At 47.7% G+C, this 22,084-nt stretch overlaps 1 protein-coding gene and 1 long non-coding RNA gene across 5 annotated transcripts in view; both read left to right on the top strand.

Annotated features, from left to right (window-relative positions):
* Positions 1–330: 330 nt before the first annotated feature.
* AGRN (agrin) overlaps positions 331–22,084 on the top strand; it is a 245,128-nt gene continuing 223,374 nt past the window's right edge. For 2 of the 4 annotated variants that reach the window (XM_077931365.1, XM_028740790.2), the window contains exons 1-2: positions 331–1,120; positions 14,548–14,809. In XM_077931365.1, coding sequence (XP_077787491.1) covers positions 899–1,120; positions 14,548–14,809 — 484 coding nt within the window. In that variant the 5' untranslated portion in view covers positions 331–898. The remainder of the gene's footprint in view (positions 1,121–14,547; positions 14,810–22,084) is intronic. The other 2 variants (XM_028740796.2, XM_028740794.2) reach the window with 1 other exon arrangement.
* LOC144328385 (uncharacterized) lies at positions 15,291–18,882 on the top strand. The gene is made up of 2 exons (XR_013393581.1): positions 15,291–17,537; positions 18,676–18,882. It is a non-coding gene; the product is annotated as an uncharacterized LOC144328385 (long non-coding RNA).

The raw sequence follows: 22,084 nt of genomic DNA, 5'->3' as shown, positions 1-22,084 counted from the left end.
ATATATATATATATATATATATATATATATAACAAATAAAATCTAATTATCCAAGCAGAAAATGTAAGCCAAGAGAGCCATTGAGAAAGGCTTATTTTTTTAAAATAAAAATAAAAATAAATCCACTTGAGCTCTCCAAGCAGAAGACTGCTCCACTTCCTCTTCTGCCCGTCTTAAGCTGCACCTTTAAAAGTCACATCACGTTTGGCGGCCTGATTATCCATTAACCTGATGTGAGCTGTATTTCCTGCGGGTGGCGTTTCTCCCCTTATTACTCCAGCTCTTTCTTTCTTTTTCTTTTCGCTTTTGCAAAGAAGACAGAAGCAGAGCAGCAGGCAGGGAGCCAGCCAGGAGCGAAGCTAGGCTTTCTCTTCTTCTTCTTCTCCTCTCCCCCCCCTTTCCTTTTCGCAAACCCTCCCCTCTGCTTCCCCCCTCCCCTTTTTCCTTATCAGCAATTCAGATCGCATGCAAATTCCCTCCCACCCCCCTTTTGCCTTTTCTCACACTGGAGAGAGAGCGAGCGAGAGAAGCAGGGGCAGGAAAACCAGGAGAAGCAAATCTCTCTTTCTCTCTGCCTCACCAGAGCTAGAAATCCATCCCTTTCTCCCCTCTTTCTTTTAGCTTTCTCCTCCCCTCAACCAGCTTTCCTTTCAACCCCCTTTTGCAATAAAAGTAACCTTCCTTTCCTCCCTCTGCAAAATCCCATTTTGGGGGTGCAACTGTGCCGTTTCTAAGGGCTTGATCCTTTCGCCCCCTCTCTCTCCAGCAAAGCTGTTTCCCGCCCCCCCTCCTCTCCGCCTCCCTCCTGTTACCTTTTCTCCTCTCTCGTTCTCTTTTTTGCAAGCCTCCTCTATCCAACCACCCACCCATCCCGCGCCCGGATTGCTTTTGTGCCGCGATGGGGTGGGAAAAGCGAGCCCCCGGGTCCCCCTTCGCTGGCGCTCGCCTCCTGCGCCTCCTCTTGCCGCCGCTGCTGCTGGCATCGTGGCTGGGCAGTTGCAATGGAAGTTGTCCCGAGAGGGAACTGGAGAGGAGGGAGGAAGAAGCCAACGTTGTCCTCACAGGGACGGTGGAGGAAATCGTGAACGTGGATCCGGTTCATCAGACCTACTCTTGCAAGGTAATTCGGGGCAGAGGGAGGTGGGCTCACACTCAATCGGCTGCGCTTCCTGGCTGGGTTGAAACCTTCACTGTTCCCCATGCTCTGTGTTGTGATCTTCACTCTCTCGCAAAACTTTCTCTGTCTCTGCTTTTTTTTTTTTTTTAAGATAATTTATAACACGCCCCCCCCCCCCCCGCGCAACTTGTCGATCTCTTAATTGCAAACCTGCCGATGGGAACAAACTTGGTTGGGGAGGAGTCACGCTTGGAAAAGATTCTTTTCCCCACACACCCGTTCCTATTTCCTAGTTTACAACTTACATCCGAGTAGCCCCACTGGACATCTCTGGAACTTTTTTTTTGCTGCTATTTCTGACTGAAACAGGCCAACTTAGAAACAACTTTATTTCCGACGCCAGGCCCTTAACTGCCTCTTACATTGATTGCACCCCCCGCCAAGAAATAGTTGAGTTTTCCGTGGGCGGGCATGGACTGAAATGCTGTCTCCCCCCCCCCCCGTTCAATAAGTGAATGGACAAATACATCCGCACCCCCCCCCCAACCCGCCGATTGCCACCCTTTTCACAACTGTTGCTAGGACTAGAACTAAAGGGTGATGTTGCTTTTTAGTTGAGTGACTTATCACTTTTGAAAAATTAAAAGTAGAAACTGAACATTTTAAAAACAAAAGGTGTGTCTGAGGTGTGAAGTTCTTCTTTTGCTTGTTCACGGTCATGTTTTTGGTACATTCCCGGGGAGTTTTTAAAAGTGCAATATATATATATATTTGCTCCCAAAGAAAATGCAAGGAAGGTGTTGTAGGAGAACAGTGCTCTTGGTGCCGGTGACAACGCTCACTTTGAGCCAGAATAGGATAGCGGCTTGTTGAACCAGTTATTTAAAAACAGTTTGAAATGGGCTGAAGTTCCAGATAAATAATTGCTATGTATTATCCCACCCGCCAAAAAAGAAAACCCACTGTAATACTATAGAACACAGAAAGCTGCCTTAAACTGAGAGTCAGACCACTGGTCTATCTTGCTCAGTATTGTTGACACGGACTGGCAGCAGCTCTCCAGGATTTCAGACAGGGTTTTCTCCCAGACTTACCTTGGGGATTGAACCTGGGACCTTCCTCATGCAAAGCAGATGCTCTACCAGTGAGCTGCTTCCCATCTCCATATGCATGGATACTTATCTGAGAGCAACCACCACTGGGTACAGCAAGGATTTCTTCTGAGGCCATAGGAATGGCTATGTTAAGTGAGCAAATATCAGTTCAGTGGAGCTCATGCCTGGAATTATTTCCCATTTCCTTCTGAGTAGTCCCAGTGGACTCCAGCAAGATAGTTTGCTCCCAAGTGTGTAATTGCGTCTCACAGATATCTAAGACTGACCTTGCTCTGGGTCAGCCTACAATCCCAGCTCCATAAGTGTTAGGGGCATGAAGGCATTGGTCCTCCTCTTGCAGTTGTACTTTGTAGCTGGTATTTCTACATAGGCTGCCTCAGAACATGGAAGTTCTATAGTTTTCATAACTAATAACCATTGACAGAACAGACCTTACCACACCCAACCTTGTCTGTAAGCCTTAGGCTAGTAAAAAACAAATACTTTCCATTAAACTAGCTTGCAAAGGAGGGATGGATCTCAGTCACCCTTGTCTAACAACCTCCTTGGTGTTCATGCTGTCCTTGGAGGAAAGGGTTTAGCATCCTCTGTGACTAAGGCAGAAATAGATGGCTGTTGGTGGGGTAGAGTGAGCCATCCCTGTTCTGCCAGCCTGTTCAAGTCACCTGTGTGGAATTCCTTGTTGCCCACAGTGAACCTGCAAATAGTAATATGCAAGGCTGACGTAACCTTCAATATTTTTCCCCATGATCCTGTGTTATAAAGCCATCGCTTCATCCTTGCAACAATGAGTTCCGCAAATTCATTAAGAGCTGGGTGGTGAAGCCTTCTTCTACCTTCACCCAATGTCTGTACCCTACCACAGGATAAGAGGTTTGTGGGCTCTGTGGAGTCTTAACCCCCCCCCCCAAGATCCGCAAACTTAATTTAAGCTGACACACTTGGACTTCATCCAGTTTGGTCTCAGTGATGTCCAAGGCTGCGTACACACCATACATTTAAAGCACCCCCCAAAAAAAGAGATATTGGGAACTGAGAGCCAGTGTGGTGTAGTGGTTAAGAGCGGTAGTCTCGTAATCTGGTGAACCGGGTTCGCGTCTCCGCTCCTCCACATGCAGCTGCTGGGTGACCTTGGGCCAGTCACACTTCTCTGAAGTCTCTCAGCCCCACTCACCTCACAGAGTGTTTGTTGTGGGGGAGGAAGGGAAAGGAGAATGTTAGCCGCTTTGAGACTCCTTAAAGGGAGTGAAAGGCGGGATATCAAATCCAAACTCCTCTTCTTCTTCTTCTTCTTCTTCTTCTTCTTCTTCTTCTTCTTCTTCTAGCTTAATAATCACGGAGCTACAGTTCCAAGCACCTGTAAACTACAATTCCCAGGATTCCTTGGGGGGGGGGGGAATAGGCACTTTAGATTTATGGTGCATTCGCAGCCCGTGGCTAAATCTGCCTAGAACTTGGTGTGATGTCAGTTCAATTCTGGACTTTATTCAGCCTTAGGACAGCATGAGACATCTGAACTAAAAATGCCCCTGAACATTGTGGGTGGAAGGCTACTAACTTGGATGGTTTTAAAAGAGGGTGAGACAAATTCATGGAGGAGAAAGCTATCAGTGGTTGTGAGCCACAATGGATGGCTATGTGCTCTGTGTCCACTGTCAGAGGCAGTACGCCTCTCCAGCAAATGTAGGAGAGGAGAGTGTGGTTGCGCTCGGTTCCTGCTTGCAGGCTTCCCATTGTGGCATCTGTTTGCCCACTGTGAGAACAGGATACTGGGCTGGATGAGCCTTTGCCCTCATCCAGCAGGGCTCTTCTGATGTTCTTCTGTTCCGCTTCAAAGGTTGCTTCCTTCCACCTCTATGAACAACTGCAAGTTTAGGAAGCTGCCTTTATATACCATGTCAGACTGTTTGTTCATTGCAGTCCAGCAGTTCCTTCACCTGCTTCCTGATCCTGTTAACCATAGATGCCAGGGGGAATTTAACCTGGGACTGTCTGCATGCAGAGCCACTCAGTTTTGGGTCTCCATTCTGTAAGTCTAAAATGAAAGAATGGAGTACTTTATGTGACGTAAAGCAACCTCCCTCCGACCCCAGATAATTTTGGACTCCAAATCCCATCAGCCATGGCCAGCATGGTCAATGGACACGTATAATGGGAGCTGTAGTCTAGCAGTGTCTGGTAGGCGCCGCATTGGGGAGTGCTGATGTAAGGCATAGCGTCCCTGCAAGCTTGAATCACTCACTAAGTGCAGTCCTAAGATAAGTATCTGCCAAGTTCATTTGCCTTTAACCAACCGGGTTTCCCAAACCTTTAGGCCCACTGAGATGGGAGGGATGCTTTATCCTTGTACCCAAGGAAGTGGATATATAAGATGCTGCTTGATACAGAGTGAGACCACCGGTCCAAATAGCTCAGTATTGCTGCCCTGACTTGCATTGTCTCTCCAGGGTTTCAAACAGGGGAATATTCCCAGTCCTGCCTGCAGATACTGGGGAATGAACTTGAGACCTTTTATCCTACAAATCAGATGCTTTACCACGGAGATATGTCCCTTTGTTTAATAGGATTATAGGAAACTGCTTTATACTGAGTCAGACCATTGGTCTGTCTAGCTGAATATTGTCTACACTGACTCACAGCGGCTGTCCTAGGATTTCAGGCAGGATAATATTCCCAACACTACCTGGGGATGCTGGGGATTGAAGCTGGCATGAAAAGCAGGCACCCTGCCAATGAGCTATGGTCTCTTCCTGACTTCTTAGGGTGTGTGTAAAGATTAAGAAGTTAATTACCCACCATTGGAGGAGCCCACCCTCTTAGGTTTCTGCATGAACCACCGCCATCATAATGGAAGGAGGCAAGCTGAGAACACTGACCCACGTGGAGGCACAGCAGACAGCCTCCCATCTGTGAAGAGCAATTACTTGAACTTGATTGATTTAAATCTGTCTGTCTGTCCATCTCTCTCTCTCCCCCCCCAATTTCACAGTGGATTAATTTGGAAAGGTGAGCGCCACCCTCACTTCATGTTGCTTGATGTACTTATAAACCAGCTGATAACACACACACACACACACACACACACACACACACACACACCCTCCCCACAATCTTGTCTAGATCTCAAAGTCAGTGGAAATGTAATCTTGAGAATCACTGCACCAGTATATTTCTGTTTTGATTGATGGCAGGTCTTTTCTTTGTAACCTTCCTTCTTCTAAATCTAAACAAGTTCCTTTTAAAAGAAAAAAGCAAGGACACATGTTTTTCATTGGGCGACTTGAAAAGCTTCAGTACATAATTATGTATTTTTAGATGGAGAGTAGCCTTCTTAAAAAGTGCGGCTAACCCCGGAGCAGGCAACATCTTTGCAAGACTGCTTTTAAGCAAACCCAATTCCAAGTGTCTGCAGTAGAGCACATTGACTTTATACTTCCAGGCTGGGAAAGTTTCAAAGCCACCAGCTTGGAAGAGTGTAGTATGTTCCCTCTTCTTCCACTAAACCTGTGTAATTAAAAAAAAAAAGAAACAAGAATGACCCAGCATGGTTGCTGACAATTTCTTTTATTTATATTGCAGCGTTGGTAGGCATGGAGCTTTTCTAGAGTAGGATTAACCCAGAGAGCCCTCTGCCCCATGGAGCTCGCAATGCAAATTCTGGCAGGGGAGGAATTTTGATGGGAAGGAAAAGGTCACACCGACTGGGTGAATATGTTTGGACGCCATCATGCTATAAAATGTTCCTCAAGATTGACCTCTGTTGCTGCAGACTCACTGCTTATTACCACTGCAAATAACCCCTGCCGCTACAAGGTATAGCTTGTGTTTGGTCTTGGAACAGAAATCTTGGTTAACTGCAGGAAGATCTTCTGTTTCTAAGTATGCCAGGAGAACTGGGGTCAGCAGGACCTGCACTGGCCATACTGATGATGATTCCCGCCCCCCTTTATGGGCCAACACAGCTTCCTTTAAAAATAATAATTAACCACACTATTATTTAATTATTTATTATTTAATCAAGGGTATTGAGAACAGTGGAGGTTGGTTTCTCACAGGGCGAGTCCATGTGCCTGATTTCCTCCTTGCAATCTGTCCAGGGGGTAGCCTTTGCTGTCACTCTGTCTAAGTACCACCCTAGTAGAATTCGGCAGGACATAGTGTGGGGCCAAGCCAGGAACTAGCTGGCTTCATCTCTCATTGGGTCTGACTCTGAATATCATTGACTCTGACTTAACCTACTGTTGGCCCTCCCCGGGCTTCTGCCCTGTCACTCCGAGTGGCCACCAGTCAAGGGGTAATTCTGAACATACCTTTTGTTTAAGAGTTGCTGTCAAGGCAGAATCTGCAGAGATTGGCAACCATTCCCACCATTAAGGCATTGGCATAAAGCAGGGGTGGCTCTGTTTGGGGAGGGGGACCCCCTGATCGAGCCCCCTCAAGTATTTCTTTCTGGAACTGTCCCCCTCTACCAGAGACCCCCACTGATTTTGGCGGGGGGGGGGGAGGGCAAAATGGGAAAAAAATACGGATGCAGAGCTGGAGTAGGCAGAGGCCAGCTCCCTGTTGGAGATGTCAGTGAACCCCTCCTGGCTCATCAGATCAGTCATTTGATGAGTGAAGAGCAGGCAGTAACCCTCTGTCCTCTGCTAATCAACCCAGATCTGCTGAGGGGGGTGGATGACACTCTGCTTGTGTGTGAGCATGCAAGAGTGTGGGGTGACTACATTCACCATTGGCATGTGCCCCCCCCTCCCCAGGCTGAATCTGCCCCTCAGGCCAAAAAAGGTTAGCCAGCCCCTGGTATAAGTGAATGGAAGCCGTTGTTGTTTAGTCGTTTAGTCGTGTCCGACTCTTTGTGACCCCATGGACCAGAGCACGCCAGGCGCGCCTGTCTTCCACTGCCTCCCGCAGTTTGGTCAAACTCATGCTGGTAGCTTCGAGAACACTGTCCAACCATCTCATCCTCTGTCGTCCCCTTCTCCTTGTGCCCTCCATCTTTCCCAACATCAGGGTCTTTTCCAGGGAGTCTTCTCTTCTCATGAGGTGGCCAAAGTATTGGAGCCTCAACTTCAGGATCTGTCCTTCCAGTGAGCACGCAGGGCTGATTTCCTTCAGAATAGATAGGTTTGATCTTCTTGCAGTCAATGGGACTCTCAAGAGCCTCCTCCAGTACCATAATTCAAAAGCATCAATGCCTCGGCGATCACCCTTCTTTATGCTCCAGCTCTCATTTCCATACATCACTAATGGAAGCCGTAGGCTTATGAAATTAGCTCAGTGATAGTGTGCATGCTTTGCACACAAAATGTCTTTAGGTAGCACCACCTGGAGAGTATGGGGATTGACCCTGGGATCTTCCGCAGATGTCCTCCTGCTGAGCTGTGCCTCTCCCCACATGTTTGTGTGGAGGAATGAACCTAGCGGATTCCAAATTTGCATGGCAGCTGTTCCTTCAAAGTGTGGAACATGGAGCGGGGGATGGACAGAGGCACACAGGAAGCTGTCTTCTACTGAGTCAGACCAATGGTCCATCTGGCTCAGTATTGTCCAGGCTCAGCAGCTCTCTGCTGTTTCAGACTGCATTTGCCCATATTGTTGTTGGCTACGGATGGCAGTGATTGCCAAGCTACTTCTGCACACCTTAAGGGCATGAGGGAAGGCTTTTCAGGGGGGCAGTTTCCTGTTCCATCAAGTCGTTTTCAAAATGGCAGCATGTTGTAGTCCAAGAACCGCTTTTGTAAATGGTGTGGGGGGAGGTTTTGCTGTTCATGAACGGGAACTCAAAATCTCCACTGTGTCTGTGTGTGACTGGATAAACCACAAGGGAGGGCAAGGAAAACTGGCCAGTTGCAGCCCATCTTCCCAAAGCCCCCTTTTGTCCGCTCCCCAATAAAGATTGGAAGAGGGAGAACTGGGGTGAAATCCTTTCAAAGCTTTACACCTTTCTCTATCTGGGTAAAGTTATACATTGGCAAATGTGTATTAGCCAAATATAGATGTGTGTGTATGTGTTTTAGATGGAAAATTGGAGGGTGAGAGTGAGGCCTAATCCAGCACCTGCAGAAGACCTCTCTCAGACAAGCAGGACATGTCTCTGTTCCAAAAGCTGGGCAGGGGGATGATGACCTGTTTAAAAATGGCTTGGGGAGGTTGTATTCATATGGGTAAATCAGCGGGCAGGGCATAGATAAGCCCTAGAGCTGCCAGTACCCTGCCTTTACTTACCAGATAAGTGATGTGAGTCATTGTGAATCCTGTGCTGGACTTGGCAGGTATAGTTGTGTCCTCAACCTAACCTGCCTTGCAGGGCTGTTCTGAGGATATTGCAGAGGAGAAGCGGTGGGGATGGTGGTGGACCCATCTGTGCCATTCTGAGCCCTTTTGGTGTGAGAGAAGATGAAGCCAAAACCAGGATCTCATAGAATCAGCATTATAACTAAGGCGTACTACCACCACCACTGGATCTAGGCCTTTGCTGGTGATTAAACTGGTTTGCCCATTGCAGCTTCATGGGAGGGAAGATTCAGATTGTGCAGGCATTTAACGTATAGCATAGGTGTGTTGATTAAAATAAATAAATACAAATCTTTCATCGGCCAATTTGTACCTAATTTTCCTCTGTCAGTGATTGGAGGTTGCATAACGGAAGGCATACAACACCCTGGATTTTAACCTGTTTGAGGTGTTGCAGTGGGAACCTTTGGCCGGGCTGCTTCATGGCGTGATGTTCCCCCACCTGCCGCCTCCAGTTCTGCTTCTCCCCCAGTTGGGAATGTTTTGATAAGGACTGGGTGGTCCGCTGTCAAAGTGCTCTCTGAAGATGTGCTGTGCATTCCGCTGAAGTTTCTCCGTCTCTGCTGGTTAAATCCTAACCCTCCCAGGCGGAAGCCTCCAATATACACAAAAGATGAGTGAGATAGAGCCAATGAAAGAAATTAGAGCTAATGCTGTTTAAACAGTTGCGGATTGCTTCCAGGCATTGCTTTCCCTGCTAACTGATTAAGAATCGAGTGGGGGGGGGGGGGCGGCGGAGAGGAAGGACAGAGGGCAAATGCTGGGATGGAGACTCGCTCATCTTGCTTCCCCATTGCTGGATGGAGTGACTAAGCGAGGAGAAGAATCGAGGTGTGTGTGTGTCGCCCTTCTGTGCTGTTGACCCAGGTTCATTGTCTGCTCTCTGAGTCAGAAGCCAGTGGACGAAATACTTGAGTGTATGAGCTGTGCTCCCCCCCCCCCTTTCCCCTTTGCTCAGACCAGCTCCTGTGTGGAATGTTGTATCTGATCTTTTGAGTCACACAGGGCTCTTTATCAGCCTGGGGAGGGGGGGGGGGAGAGAGGTTTCTGCATGTGTTAGGTCCACAGTTAGTGCTTGCTATTTTAACCCAGGTGCAAAAGGGAGGTTGGCCTATCCAGTTCTGTATCAGGTATGCTAGCCCAGTGTTTCCCAACCTCCAGCTGTTTTTGAACTACAATTCCCATCATCCCTGACCACAGGTCTTGCTAGCTAGGGATGATGGGAGTTGTAGTCCAAAAACAGCTGGAGGCCCAAGGTTGGGAAACACTGGGCTAGCCTTTCGATCTAACTCATTGAATCTTGACTCCAAAACTGGCAGCGAGACAGGGTCCTCTATTGCAGTGGGCTACCGTAGGGGATTGGGACGCGGGTGGCGCTGTGGGTAAAAGCCTCAGCGCCTAGGGCTTGCCGATCGAAAGGTCGGCGGTACGAATCTCCGCGGCGGGGTGCGCTCCCGTTGCTCGGTCCCAGCGCCTGCCAACCTAGCAGTTCGAAAGCACTCCCGGGTGCAAGTAGATAAATAGGGACCGCTTACTAGCGGGAAGGTAAACGGCGTTCCGTGTGCGGCTCTGGCTTGCCAGAGCAGTGATGTCACGCTGGCCATGTGACCCGGAAGTGTCTCCGGACAGCGCTGGCCCCTGACCTCTTGAGTGAGATGGGCGCACAACCCTAGAGTCTGTCAAGACTGGCCCGTACGGGCAGGGGTACCTTTACCTTTTTACCGTAGGGGATGCATGAAAGGAGAATTGGCGGTAGTGGGAGCAGTGGGGGAACTGCTCCTGCAGCACCCCCTCCTCATATGTGTCGCCTGGGAAAATTGCATCCCTCTGCCACATGTTGCGGACAGCTGTGTTCCTTTCCTTCCTGTCCTGCTTTCCATAGCTGATGTTTCCCCCACCCCTGAGTATTTGGAATGTGTGGTGAATGTTCCGTGATGTCACAGCAGTCCCATGGGAGCGGGTTTGAGGGGTGGGGATGTGCAGGCAAAAGATAATGGGACTTAACCCTTGGGCTCCCTTAAAAGGCAGACCTCCCCTCCGTGTGTGTGTGTGTGTGTGTGTGTGTGTGTGTGTGTGTGTGTAAGGAGGGGAATGACTGTCCAATTAACCCCCCCCCCCACATTTTTAATAGGAATTCTCCATCCTCAGCTAATTGATTGGATGTACCCATTAATGCTCCCAGCTGTAATTTAAACGCAAGATATTTCGTAAAAGCATTTTTGTCTTCCACGGCCCCTGCTCTCGCTGTCTTTATAAATCTCTCTGAAGCGCACTTTTGTCGCTGGAAGGGTCTTAACTGCCACTGTTATCTCCCAGGCTTGATCTCCTTATGTCTCTTCCTTCACAGTCCCCCCCCCCCCTTTTTAAAATAAATTCTTCACGTGCCTGGTGACTCACTGTGCAAGGAGTCTTAATTGCCCTTGATGAGTTCAGTGTCTCTGCATATACTGTATGACCTTCCCATCCCATCCATTCATCCCCCTCATGAGAAGTAGAGGGTTGAAAATGCTGCTTGCAGAGTTTGACCCAGCTCACACTCTCTGCAGATGCTGGAACACAGGTTTTTTTGCCTTATACTGAGTCAGACCCTTGATCCATGCAGCTCAGTATTGTCTGCACTGACTGGCAGTGACCTTCCATGGTTTTGGGTAGGGTTCTCTCCTGGAGATGTTGGGAGTTGAGTTTGGGACCTTCTGCATGCAAAGCCGCTGCTGTACTATGGAGCCACATCTCTTTGCTTACAACACAGAAACATGGGACTCTACTGAAGCAGACCATTTGTCTACCCAGCTCAGCATCATCTGCACTGATTTGCAGTGCCTCTCCAGGGTTTGAGACAGGGGATATTCTCCCTGTTTTACCTGGGGACCGACCTCCTCTTTTTAAGGCATATGCTCTACCACTGAGCCACAGTGTACTCATACAAAATAAATACAGCGACTTTTCTTTATCAGAGGTGGGCTGATGGGGATCTACTGGTCAATCTATAACTCATTTGCGGTAAATCAGCAACAATTCTGCCTTGCAATTGATTAACAGTACCAACTAAAAAGAGAGAGGGCCCTCCCATCTAAATTACTCTGCTCAGATAAATTATGCTTGGGGTGGGAATGACCAGGAGTTAGTGGGGAGGGCCATAGCTCAAAGGTTAGAGCATCTGGTTTGCATGCAGAAAGGTCCCAGGTTCAATCCCCAGCATTTCTATGTTGGTTTGGGAAAAAGACTCCTGAGACCCTGGAGTGCTGCTGCCAATCAGTGTAGACAGTACTGGGCTTCCTTAGTTCCCCTACCTATGTGCACGGCGTACCCAAGCATCTCTTTGCACTCAAGCTGGGATGTGAGGCCAGTCTTTGCCTTTGCTGCTGAGCTGCAAATCCCTTTTTCTTGTGCCTTTGCAAATAAAATGGGTGGGGTTCATCCTGTGGTTTTCTTTTTTTCCTTTTCTCTTCCCTTGCCTCGACTTGAATCTGGGGTAAAGTGTACCTGCAGGGCGCACCTTGGCAAGCAGCTGGTGCGAAGGGCCTTTCATGCCTCCTTTGGCATGGTTTTGGAACTGGCTCTGTTCCTGGCGGGGAAGAGATGCATTCCATAACTCTCTGCGGCTTCAGGTGGCCCCTCTTAACCTGAGCTTCGGCATGTTTATTACCGCGTTCTCTGTGCCCTGTCAGAGGCAGCAAGCTCGCCCCAGATTTTTCGCAGGCAGGGAGAAACGGGCACCTTTGCTGGTGTTAAAATCATGGAAACAAAACCCCCAAGCTGATTACAGTGAGAGGGGGGGGGGCGGGGGACGGACAAGCTATGGTCTGTGATTGTTCCTCTCCACTGAAGTGGGTCTGGCAGTTCGCCAGTCTGTGGAAAATGTTCGCGCCAGGAAAACAAGGCCTGCAGTTGGGATTTTTGACACTGAAAAGGGGGTGAGATTTGCTTTTAGGTGACGGAAGCTTGGCACTTTTCCTGTGATTTAAAGAGTACTGCTTTCCCTTGTTTGTTTGTGTTTTAAAAAATCGAGTGCAAGAGGAAGGAGAGGAGTTTTGTTACACCCTCCCTGCAGCTGTAACTTGACCAAGGGTATGCATCAGATTTGGGGGCCAAATGCAGACATCCCCCCAGGCCTCTCCACCTGGCTCACAGGGCTCTCCCCATGCCATGCGCCCCCCAGCTTGCTTCACACATTCATCAAGTGTTGTTGTTGTTTTTTTGCCCAACTGGAATGTGCCCTTGAACCCTGACCATGCCTCTTGGATGGAGGGTAGACAGCAGTATGTGAAACTAACCTACCGTATGAACGAAAAATTTACATTTGTCGCTCCACCCACTTTCATTTCTGAACCCGCCCACCACCAGCATGTGGCCCCCGAAAGGTCTCTGTGAGGGGAATGTGGCCCTCAGGATGAAAAAGGGCCCTCTGCTCAGCTTTAGAGTTTTCTATTTTTGTTATGAGTGCCTGTTTTTTCCTCTCATGGAAGTAGTTCCGATATGACCGGCATCGATGGTTTGTAGTACTGATATGGCAAACGTCGATGGTTTGTCTTTGCTGTCTCAGAATCGTAGAGGTTCTCTCTCTCTCTCTCTCTCTCTCTCTCTCTCTCTCTCTCTCTCTCTCTCTGGGTACTGCAATAGGCAATCACAAGTGGCCTCCTTGCAACATCCATGCCCATAATGACGTATGCTTGAGATGTGCCCAGACAGGAAATAAAAAGGCCTGCGGATTCTGTTATGGCATCAGATCAAGTCCTCCTGTGCTCCAGCTTGCCTCTCCACCTGTGCCAACGGTTCTCTTTCCTCGGTAGCAGAGATGTAAAGCCACCCCTAGGAATATGGGGCTGGGACTTTGGAGGGATTGGTGAACAGTGGTACCTCAGGTGACATACGCTTCAGGTTACAGACTCCGCTAACCCAGAAATATTACCTCGGGTTAAGAACTTTGCTTCAGGATGAGAACAGAAACCGTGCAGTGGGAGGCCCCATTAGCCAAAGTGGTGCTTCAGGTTAAGAACAGTTTCAGGTTAAGAACAGACCTCTAGAATGAATTAAGTTCTTAACCCGAGGTACCACTGTATTTGGAATTTGCTGCACATGGACCCGGCCCAGTTTTCAATAGGGGTGGTCACTATTGAAATATTACGGTGTTGTCCAAGGATGTGGGGTCATAGGAAGCTGCCTTCTACAGAGTCAGGCCATTGGTCCCATCTAGCTCAGTATTACCTGCACTGGCTGGCAGTGGCTATCCAGGGTTTCATGTAGGGGACAGTCCCAGCCACACTTGGGGATTGAACCTGCCATCTTCTGCATGCAAAGCAGAGCTACAAGCCTTCAAGGATATAACACTTAACAAAGGTTTGTCATCACAGAAGTATTTACTGTGTTTTTCAAGTGCATGCACTTGACAAAGTGATGTAAGGGAGCAGACATGTCTGTTTCTCTAAGGAGCTTTCCATCTTTTAAGTCTCAACTGTTGGGGATGGATAAATAGGAGCAAGCATTTGCTTATGTTTAGGTAGCCTTTGTTTCACTAGAAAGGCATTTTTTCCCCCAGAGTGGCCACTTGGATTCTCCTCCTCCTATTCCTGATATTTGGTGGCACACTGATTCTGAATGTGAGGTCTCCCATAGCCCTGATTCCGAACCTGTTTTAGCCCACAGGCTATGTTTCCTTGTGGACAACATTCTGGGGACCACATACCAGCTGTGGGCAGGGCCAAAAGTGTGCAGGTCAATTAATGCAAATTTCATCATTGCACAGTAGCTCAGTTTTTCCTCACACACAAACCACCACACACTGTTACCTTGCCCAGGCAAGCAAAAGGCAGTTCAAGGGGACATTTCAGCCAGGCAAAAACACCTGAGGAGGGTGCAAAGCCCCAGGGATGGGACGTGAGGTGGGGGAAGAGTCCTGAGGTCCTGACAGAGAAGCCTGTAGCCACCCCTCACCAGGCCTGAGGTTCTCCACCTATCTCAACCATCACATCATTGATGGGCTTTTGTAATAATAAATGTCCTGCCTTCTTCTTCATTCTCCAGGTGAGGGTCTGGCGGTATCTGAAGGGCAAAGAGGTTGTGACTCACGAGATCCTCCTGGAAGGTGGAAACAAAGTCATGATTGGGGGATTTGGGGACCCCTTGATCTGCGACAACCAGGTGTCTACAGGGGACACCCGGATTTTCTTCGTCAACCCTGCCCCGCATTATATGTGGCCTGCTCACAAGAACGAACTGATGCTCAACTCAAGCCTCATGCGGATTACACTGCGCAATTTGGAAGAGGTGGAGCACTGTGTGGAAGGTAGGTCTGTTGTTGTTTTTGCTGTTCAGACTTTGCCTAAAGTGTGCAGATTTCAACCTGCCTGTCCTGCACGGCTAGATTTTGTGTATGCTGAAAGGTTTTGGTCTGTTTGGGCAAATGCCCCCTGCAGTCTTGCATACCTCAAGCAAATAACTTGTTATTTCTACACCACTTTTGCTGCTTTGTATTGTTTTTTTCTACTTTCGTTAGTCCAGGGTGGGTGGAGGAGTGCTGTGCTGGACATTGAAGATCCCTCCCAACCACTAGAAATCGCATTCAGCCACCTCTCCAACTTCTGGGATTTCACCAGAGGTCTCTCACATTCTTTAAAGTGCGATTTCACAACCACAAAGGACTAGGAATTTGATGCGTGTTCTTTAAAAAACCAACACAGGCAGGCAGCTGAATATTCTGCACATGGTACCACATTTTGTGCTGCTATGTTATATGACTCGATTACCGTGTCCCATGAGGCTGGTGAAACTTTTGGCTCGGCTGGATTTTGCTTTCTGGATCCTAAATCTTTTGATGGAATGGGAAGCAGTACTGAGAGTGGCAACTGTAAATGGTTTTGCATCTCGCTGGACATTAGTTGGAATCTTGACTTGGGAAGCAGGGCACAGGGTGAAATCGAATATGTTCCAAATTGGAGCCTAAGCTTTAGATGGAGCTTCCATGTTCAGAGGCAGTTTACCTCTCGCTAACGCTTGCTTTGGTAACACGCTAATGCTGTGTTATACAAACCTATGGTGCCGGCCGCATTTGGAATACTGTGTACTGTTTTGGTCGCCTCACCTCAAAAAGGATACTGCAGAGTTGGAAGAGGAACTGAAAGGATCAAGGGGTTAGAGCGTCTCCCCTCTTAAGGAAGTTTGCAATTCTGGGGACTTTTTAGGTTGGAAAAAATGCGAGTAAGAGGAGACATGATAGCTGTATATGGAATTATGCATGGCCTGGAACAGGAGGCAGGGATGGCCACTAACCTTAGATGGCTTAAGAGGATCAGACGCATTCTTGGCGGAGAGGGCTATTGATGGCTACTAGCTATACTTTGCCTCCGCAACTGGAGGTGCTTCTGCTTATGAAAACCCATTGCTGGAAACTACAGGAGGAGGGAGGGCTCTTGTGTTCAGGTCCTGCTTGCGGGTTTCTCATAGGCATCTGTGAGAACAGGATGCTGGACTTGATGGGCCGTTGGTCTGATCCAGTAGGCTCTTCTTATGCTTTTATGATGTTCTTACTGGTAGGAGGTGGCCCCCAGTATGATCCATGATTAATCCAATGTCGCTTTGGAACATGTGGGCTTGCATTTCTGAAATGTACCTGACTTCATGCTTCTGCCCAAAGGCTGTATTGATTTTTCTGTGTGAGTCTTTTTTTTGCAAAGAAATCCACTTCTCGTGCAGAGCCCACAAATTCAGCCCAAGGAGCAGGTGAGCAAATAAGACAGAAGGCTGCTGGAATCCTGGTTGAGCCAGCAAATAAACATTCCAGTCAGTCTTTGCCTCTACTCCTCTCTTGCTGGGGCCTCTGAAACAAACAAGAAAGAAGGGGGGGGGGGGGAAGCCTCCTAAAGACTTGAGGCTGAAATGAGCTTCTTGCCATTATTATTAGTATTACTAGAACATTTTTATCCCTCTCTTCAGCTGAGAAAATTTCCCAGAGTAGCTTACATACAATTTGTACCTTTTTACTTTTTTAAAAAAATACATTTCTACAATAATAAACTGCAGTGGTAAAAAACAGCTGTACAGTGGTACGTTGGTTACAGATGCTTCAGGTTACAGACACTTCAGGTTACAGACCCAAAAATAGTACCTCAGGTTAAGAACTTTGCTTCAGGATGAGAACAGAAATCGCACAGCGGCAGTGGGAGGCCCCATTAGCTAAAGTGGTACCTCAGGTTAAGAACAGTTTCAGGTTAAGAACAGACCTCCGGAACGAATTAAGTTCTTAACCTGAGGTACCACTGTACAATTAATTGCAAGACAGCCCCTGTCCTCAGGTTTACAATCCAAGAGATATGACACAAAAGGAGGAGGAGGGAAGGAGGGAAGAGAAAAATCCAGGCCAGGCACCCAAAAGACTCAGGGGCCAAATCTGATTTTTCAAGGGCTTCCATTATGCTTCTAAGGTATTAGAAGTCTGGGAAACTTTGGCATATGCATTTGATTCTTGAACTGGTGACTCTTTGGTTCAGAGCTGAGATTTTTAATGTTCTGTATCGGCTTCCCTCTTCTTTTCCTTCACTCATTTGAAAGGTCCTTCCCCCTCACCCGACCTGACTAATCCCTCTCCGATTTCCCATCAGGATGAGTGTCTCTTTATTTCCTTCCGATTGTTGGCTGCAAAGAAAGTTGAGTATTTTTTGTGTACGGCCCAAGTGCGGCTGACTCTCAAGTTGAGGTTTCTGTGGAAGGAAACGGAGATAAGAAAGGGGGGGGGGGGAGACAGACTGCCCTGTGAGGGCAAAATGTTAGTTCATTCCTGGGGGTTTGACTCAGCTGCAATTGTTGCTCTCTTAGTCATGTGGACCTTGAACCAAGCCGCAGAGCTTTGTGTCGCTTGGGGTCAGGCACCTATCAAGCTGGTGGTGCCTCATGTTCTGTCGCACCTGTAGGATACAGCAGTGTGAGTGGCAAATTCAGAAATGTGGGGTCTCTACATGATGGCTACAGCCACACTCCCTTCTGCGATTGTTCGAGACTGGCTCCATTCAGCATAAAGGGTGAGAAGACTTATTCTCAGTGGCTATAGGGCTCCCCTTTCATGCTGATGGGATGGCTCTAGGGCCCCGGAGAGCATTCTGTAGAAATATAATCATCATCAATACATGCATCTTAATTTAAACTTATAAATCTTTACAAGTCATCCAGACAGAAATTTACATGAAGCTGATGTTTATAAGAATTGTGTTCAAATGTAGCCAGGGCAGCGAGGTCCTCGCTTCGTTGCATAATAGATGGTGGGTGTTCCTGCTTCCAGGCTCCAAGTGCAAGGCTTTCAAAATCCACTTCTGTTGTCCTGCCATTAATCCCCACGCTGCAGGAATACAATTTAGAAGCCCATGGACATCTGTAGATATCAGTGGCTTTGCCAGTACAAATTTGACACTGAAAACAACTTCAGGCCAAAAGAATATATCAGTGGATATGCCCACATAATTTCTAAACATTGCACCTCTAGAATCTATCTGTATAAGACGGTGCAATCCAATTTTCTAAATCAGTTCTGATCTTCCTTCCTTATCTCTGCTGCATTACAGTGAACCATGGTTTAGCATGATGTGCTCAATTCCATCCTGACCTCAAGCTTGTATGCTCCCCTCTCCCTTTCCAATGTGCCATTGAAGAAAAATTCGGAAGCTTTCACTTCTGTTGTTGGTTAACTGTGGCTTGTTGTGCTATCAGAGCCTGACAGACTGTGGTTAATCTTTAACTATGGTTTGTCTGAAACGAGCCAACTTTAAACTGTGGACCTAGACATTAGATTTCAGCTGAAAACTAGGAGACTCTTCTTGATGAATGAAAGCAGTTTCCTAGAGGGATGAGTAGGAGGGTGACTCTCCTAGGGGGTCTTTAAGCTGAGGCTGGACAGCAGTGTGCTGGGGAAACTCTGCCTCTGGATTTATCCAGAGGTCAGACTAGATTGCCTGCAGGGTTCCCTTCCAACTCAGATTATACCCCAGGTCAATCACGATTCCTGCCCTACCTCATGATCAGAAACAAGCTTCCAGATATCAGTACTTGTAGGGGAGAGGAGGAGGAAGTGGTGGGAATAATTTAAACGAGGGCATACAGAATGCCATTTGATGTATAATCCAGTCTGCGGTAGGTCCTGCTGAAACCTTGGTTTTATTTTTACAGATCGCTCAATGTTACTGGGTTAACATCTGTCTCTACATGTAACATCGTCTTATTTGAACATCTTGAACACCTGAAGAAGGACTCTGTATAGGGCACTTAACCTGATCAAAGAAATATTACTTGTTTGATTTTTGCGAATTTTAATCAGCGACTTGATTAAATCTGCATAAATCTTGCATATCAATAAAAGTACAGTTATGGAGCAAAGAGCCTCTATTTGTCTTTAGATGATGCATGCCTGTGTTGAGAAGAGGCATTCATTCTTTTCTGTGCACAAGGATGGGCGGATGCCTCTTCTAAAAGCTATCTGCAGCATTCGTAGGTACGTAACAATTTCTTTACCCTTCCCAGAGTGGTGTACATAAAATAAATTGAAGCAAGACTGCCCGCTGGCTTACAATCTAAAAAACACGACCCAAGAGGGAGAAGAGATGTGGAGGGAAGAGGGGGAAAGCCCAGATTCAGAAATAGTTGTTATAATGACCAACTGGCATAGAAACAGTTCCTGTTGGAGCTGGTCTTTTAGCATCACTGATGGAATGAACCCTGCAAATGGGGTTGGTAAGTTTTGGTATTCTGGTCATGTGTGGTTCATATATTGGGCGGAAACACAGCCCCTGTTCTGATTGCTGCTCTTCTGTTTCGTGTCTTGATCGTCTTGAGCCGAGCTTTGCCTATATACTTGCATGGACCATCATATTTTCATAGGAGACCAGCTTTCAGTTTCCCCTACTTAAAAGAAAAGAGGTATGTGGTTACATAAAGAAAATGTTTTCAGCAAGCACTGAAAAGAGTTCAGTGAAGGGGCCTTCCTGATGTGAATAGGCAGGGAGTTCCAAAGTGTGGGTGCTGCCAGACTTACAGTTTCCTACAGGTATTATGTGGCACCTGCAACCCAGCTGCGCAGATTAAAGTGCTTGAGTGGGCAAATATATGGGGTAAAGTGATCTCACAGGTAAACTGGCCACAAGCTGTTAAGGGCTCTATGGACTGACAAGAACACCTTGAGCTTTTAGAACAGCCTTCCCCAGCTGCACTGGCTGAGGCTGATGGGAACTGTAGTTGAAACATGAGGAGGGCACCAGGTTGGAGAAGCCTGCCTTGCGACTTGTCTGCATGATGAGTTTGTGTGTATGTTTCCACTTTTATTTATTTGCTCTCTTCCTGCCTGTTCTTTATTACTTTCCATCCTCCTTTTCTTCCTTCTCTCCCCTTGCACAGGCTCCCTCTTAATACTGAGAGGCTTTGTTCTTGTAAAGCGGCCCGTGCAAAATTCCCTTTTCAGAGTCCTTAAAAGAGCTTGTAAGAGTCTCCTGGAGGGTGGCTCTGAGCAAGGAAATCGCTGGCATGGAGGCCAGCGGTTGGTGAATCCGGGGCCCCGTTCTTTCCCATGCTCCTGCCCCTGAGCGCGGCATCTCTCTCTCTGGAAAGCCTCCTGCTTTTCTCTCTCTTAATCCTTCCTTGGCCTTTTTTGTGGTGGTGTTCCTTCCCCCCCCCCCAACCGATCCTTTTGGAGGCCTTGTTTCCTTAAAATGTGGGGTTCTGTTGTTCTTTTTGGCGTGAACGGGCTTCCACTGCATCTTCGAAAGAGGCTGAGAAAGTTCCTCCAACAGCTGTGAAAAATGGTAGCTTAGCTATGAAGAACTCCTGCTGCTCAGATTATTATGGGTGGAGGTTTCTGGGGTGGGGAGGGGGCTTAAATAGCTGTGGAGGCTTCAGGGGGCTACTGGATGCCTGCCTGCTGCATGATACATATTAGAATATTTGCCCTCCTCAAAAAAACCTCCCACAATTGGCATCTGTCTAAATTAAACCAGAAAGATTTATTTTTCAATTTGGAAAGTTGTGTGTTTGTTTTCTTTCAGAATAAGAGGCAGGCGTACTCTCTGCAACTGAATGATTCCTTGCAACTGAAATAACCATCTATGGCCCTCCAGACCTCTCTATCTGGCCCTTGGAATGCTCCCCTCACCACAACCCTCACCAACCCTGCCTTACACCTTCCTTGAGTGCTTTTGCCTATCTGTACTATGCCTTTGATCTCTGATCATGTATGTAGAAAACAGCCTAGTGTACAAATTTGCATTTATTCTCCCCACCTACTTGGGGTTTTGGCCACGCCCACCACAAGTCTTCAGCCCCTGGAAGGTTGCTGAGAAGGAGATACAGCCCTCAGGCTGAAAGGGGTTCTCCACCTCTCTGTGAGACCAATACCAAAACAAAGCAGGAAATCAGTAGAGTGGTACCTCTGGTTACGTACTTAATTCGTTCCGGAGGTCTGTTCTTAACCTGAAATTGTTCTTAACCTGAAGCACCACTTTAGCTAATGGGGCCTCCCACTGCTGCTGCACCGCCACTGTGCGATTTCTGTTCTCATCCTGAAGCAAAGTTCTTAACCCGAGGTACTATTTCTGGGTTAGCGGAGTCTGTAACCTGAAGCGTATGTAACCTGAGGTACCACTGTATATAGCACTGAGTGGGTGGGGCTAGTACCTTCTCTTTCTGATCAACTTGGTTTTACCTGCAGGGATTGGTTTATGTTATTTCATGTGACTGCATGAATCTCACACCCCTACAGTCTGCAAAGTGGTGTCATAGAATAGAATCAAAGAATTGCAGAGTTGGAAGGGACCACAAGGGCCATCTAGTGCAGGAATCTTTTGCCCAACGGGGCAAACCAACAACCCTGAGATTAAGAGTCTCATGCTCTATCTACTGAGCCATCTGTCTGCTGTCGTCCACCTAAGACTTTACCACTTTGTTCCACAGCCTGCCTTATTAATGGGCCCGTTGGCCACTATGACCAAAGACTGTGGCAGCATGATGTGAACCACAGCTGGATGTGGAGTGGGGTTGCGTTTTAATCTTGCGTAGGAGGAAATTTGTCTGCTTCTTGCTGTTGCCTCCTACCCACTGCACATGGAATTTTCTTGTTCTCCTTCCCCTGTGTGGGATCAGTAAAGACAACTTCTCTGGTTAATGACCCAGATGTCTTTTTTTATTTTTTAAACTCCTCTGTTTCCGTCTCTTCTTCTCCCACCCCTCCCGCCCCCCGAGCCCCCACTCCCACTCCCAACCGTTCTTGCTCTGGTAGCCTGATGCAATTTTGTCAGGCTATTTGGCCTGTGGCCCATGAGCTACTTCTGTTTTGAGAAGAAACATGTAATGTTAACAATTGGCTTGGCCAGTGCCTTGGGGTCACTATTGAAGATCTTGGCAACATCTGGCCCTCCTTTTCAGAATCACAACGCTCTCTTTTTGGTGGGGCGGGGGCTATACAAGGACTTTGAGCTTAATGCCGTCTTTCCCAACCTGGTGCCCTCCAGATGTTTTAGACTGCAACTCCCAACAGCCATAGCACCTCCCATCTGAGATGCTAGAGGGGTACAGTCTGGGACCCTCTGACGCA

This window comes from Podarcis muralis, chromosome 7, assembly GCF_964188315.1.
Source record: "Podarcis muralis chromosome 7, rPodMur119.hap1.1, whole genome shotgun sequence".
Taxonomy (NCBI): domain Eukaryota; kingdom Metazoa; phylum Chordata; class Lepidosauria; order Squamata; family Lacertidae; genus Podarcis; species Podarcis muralis.
The sequence above is the reverse complement of the archived record's forward strand: the minus strand, read 5'-3'. Positions and strand labels throughout refer to the sequence as shown.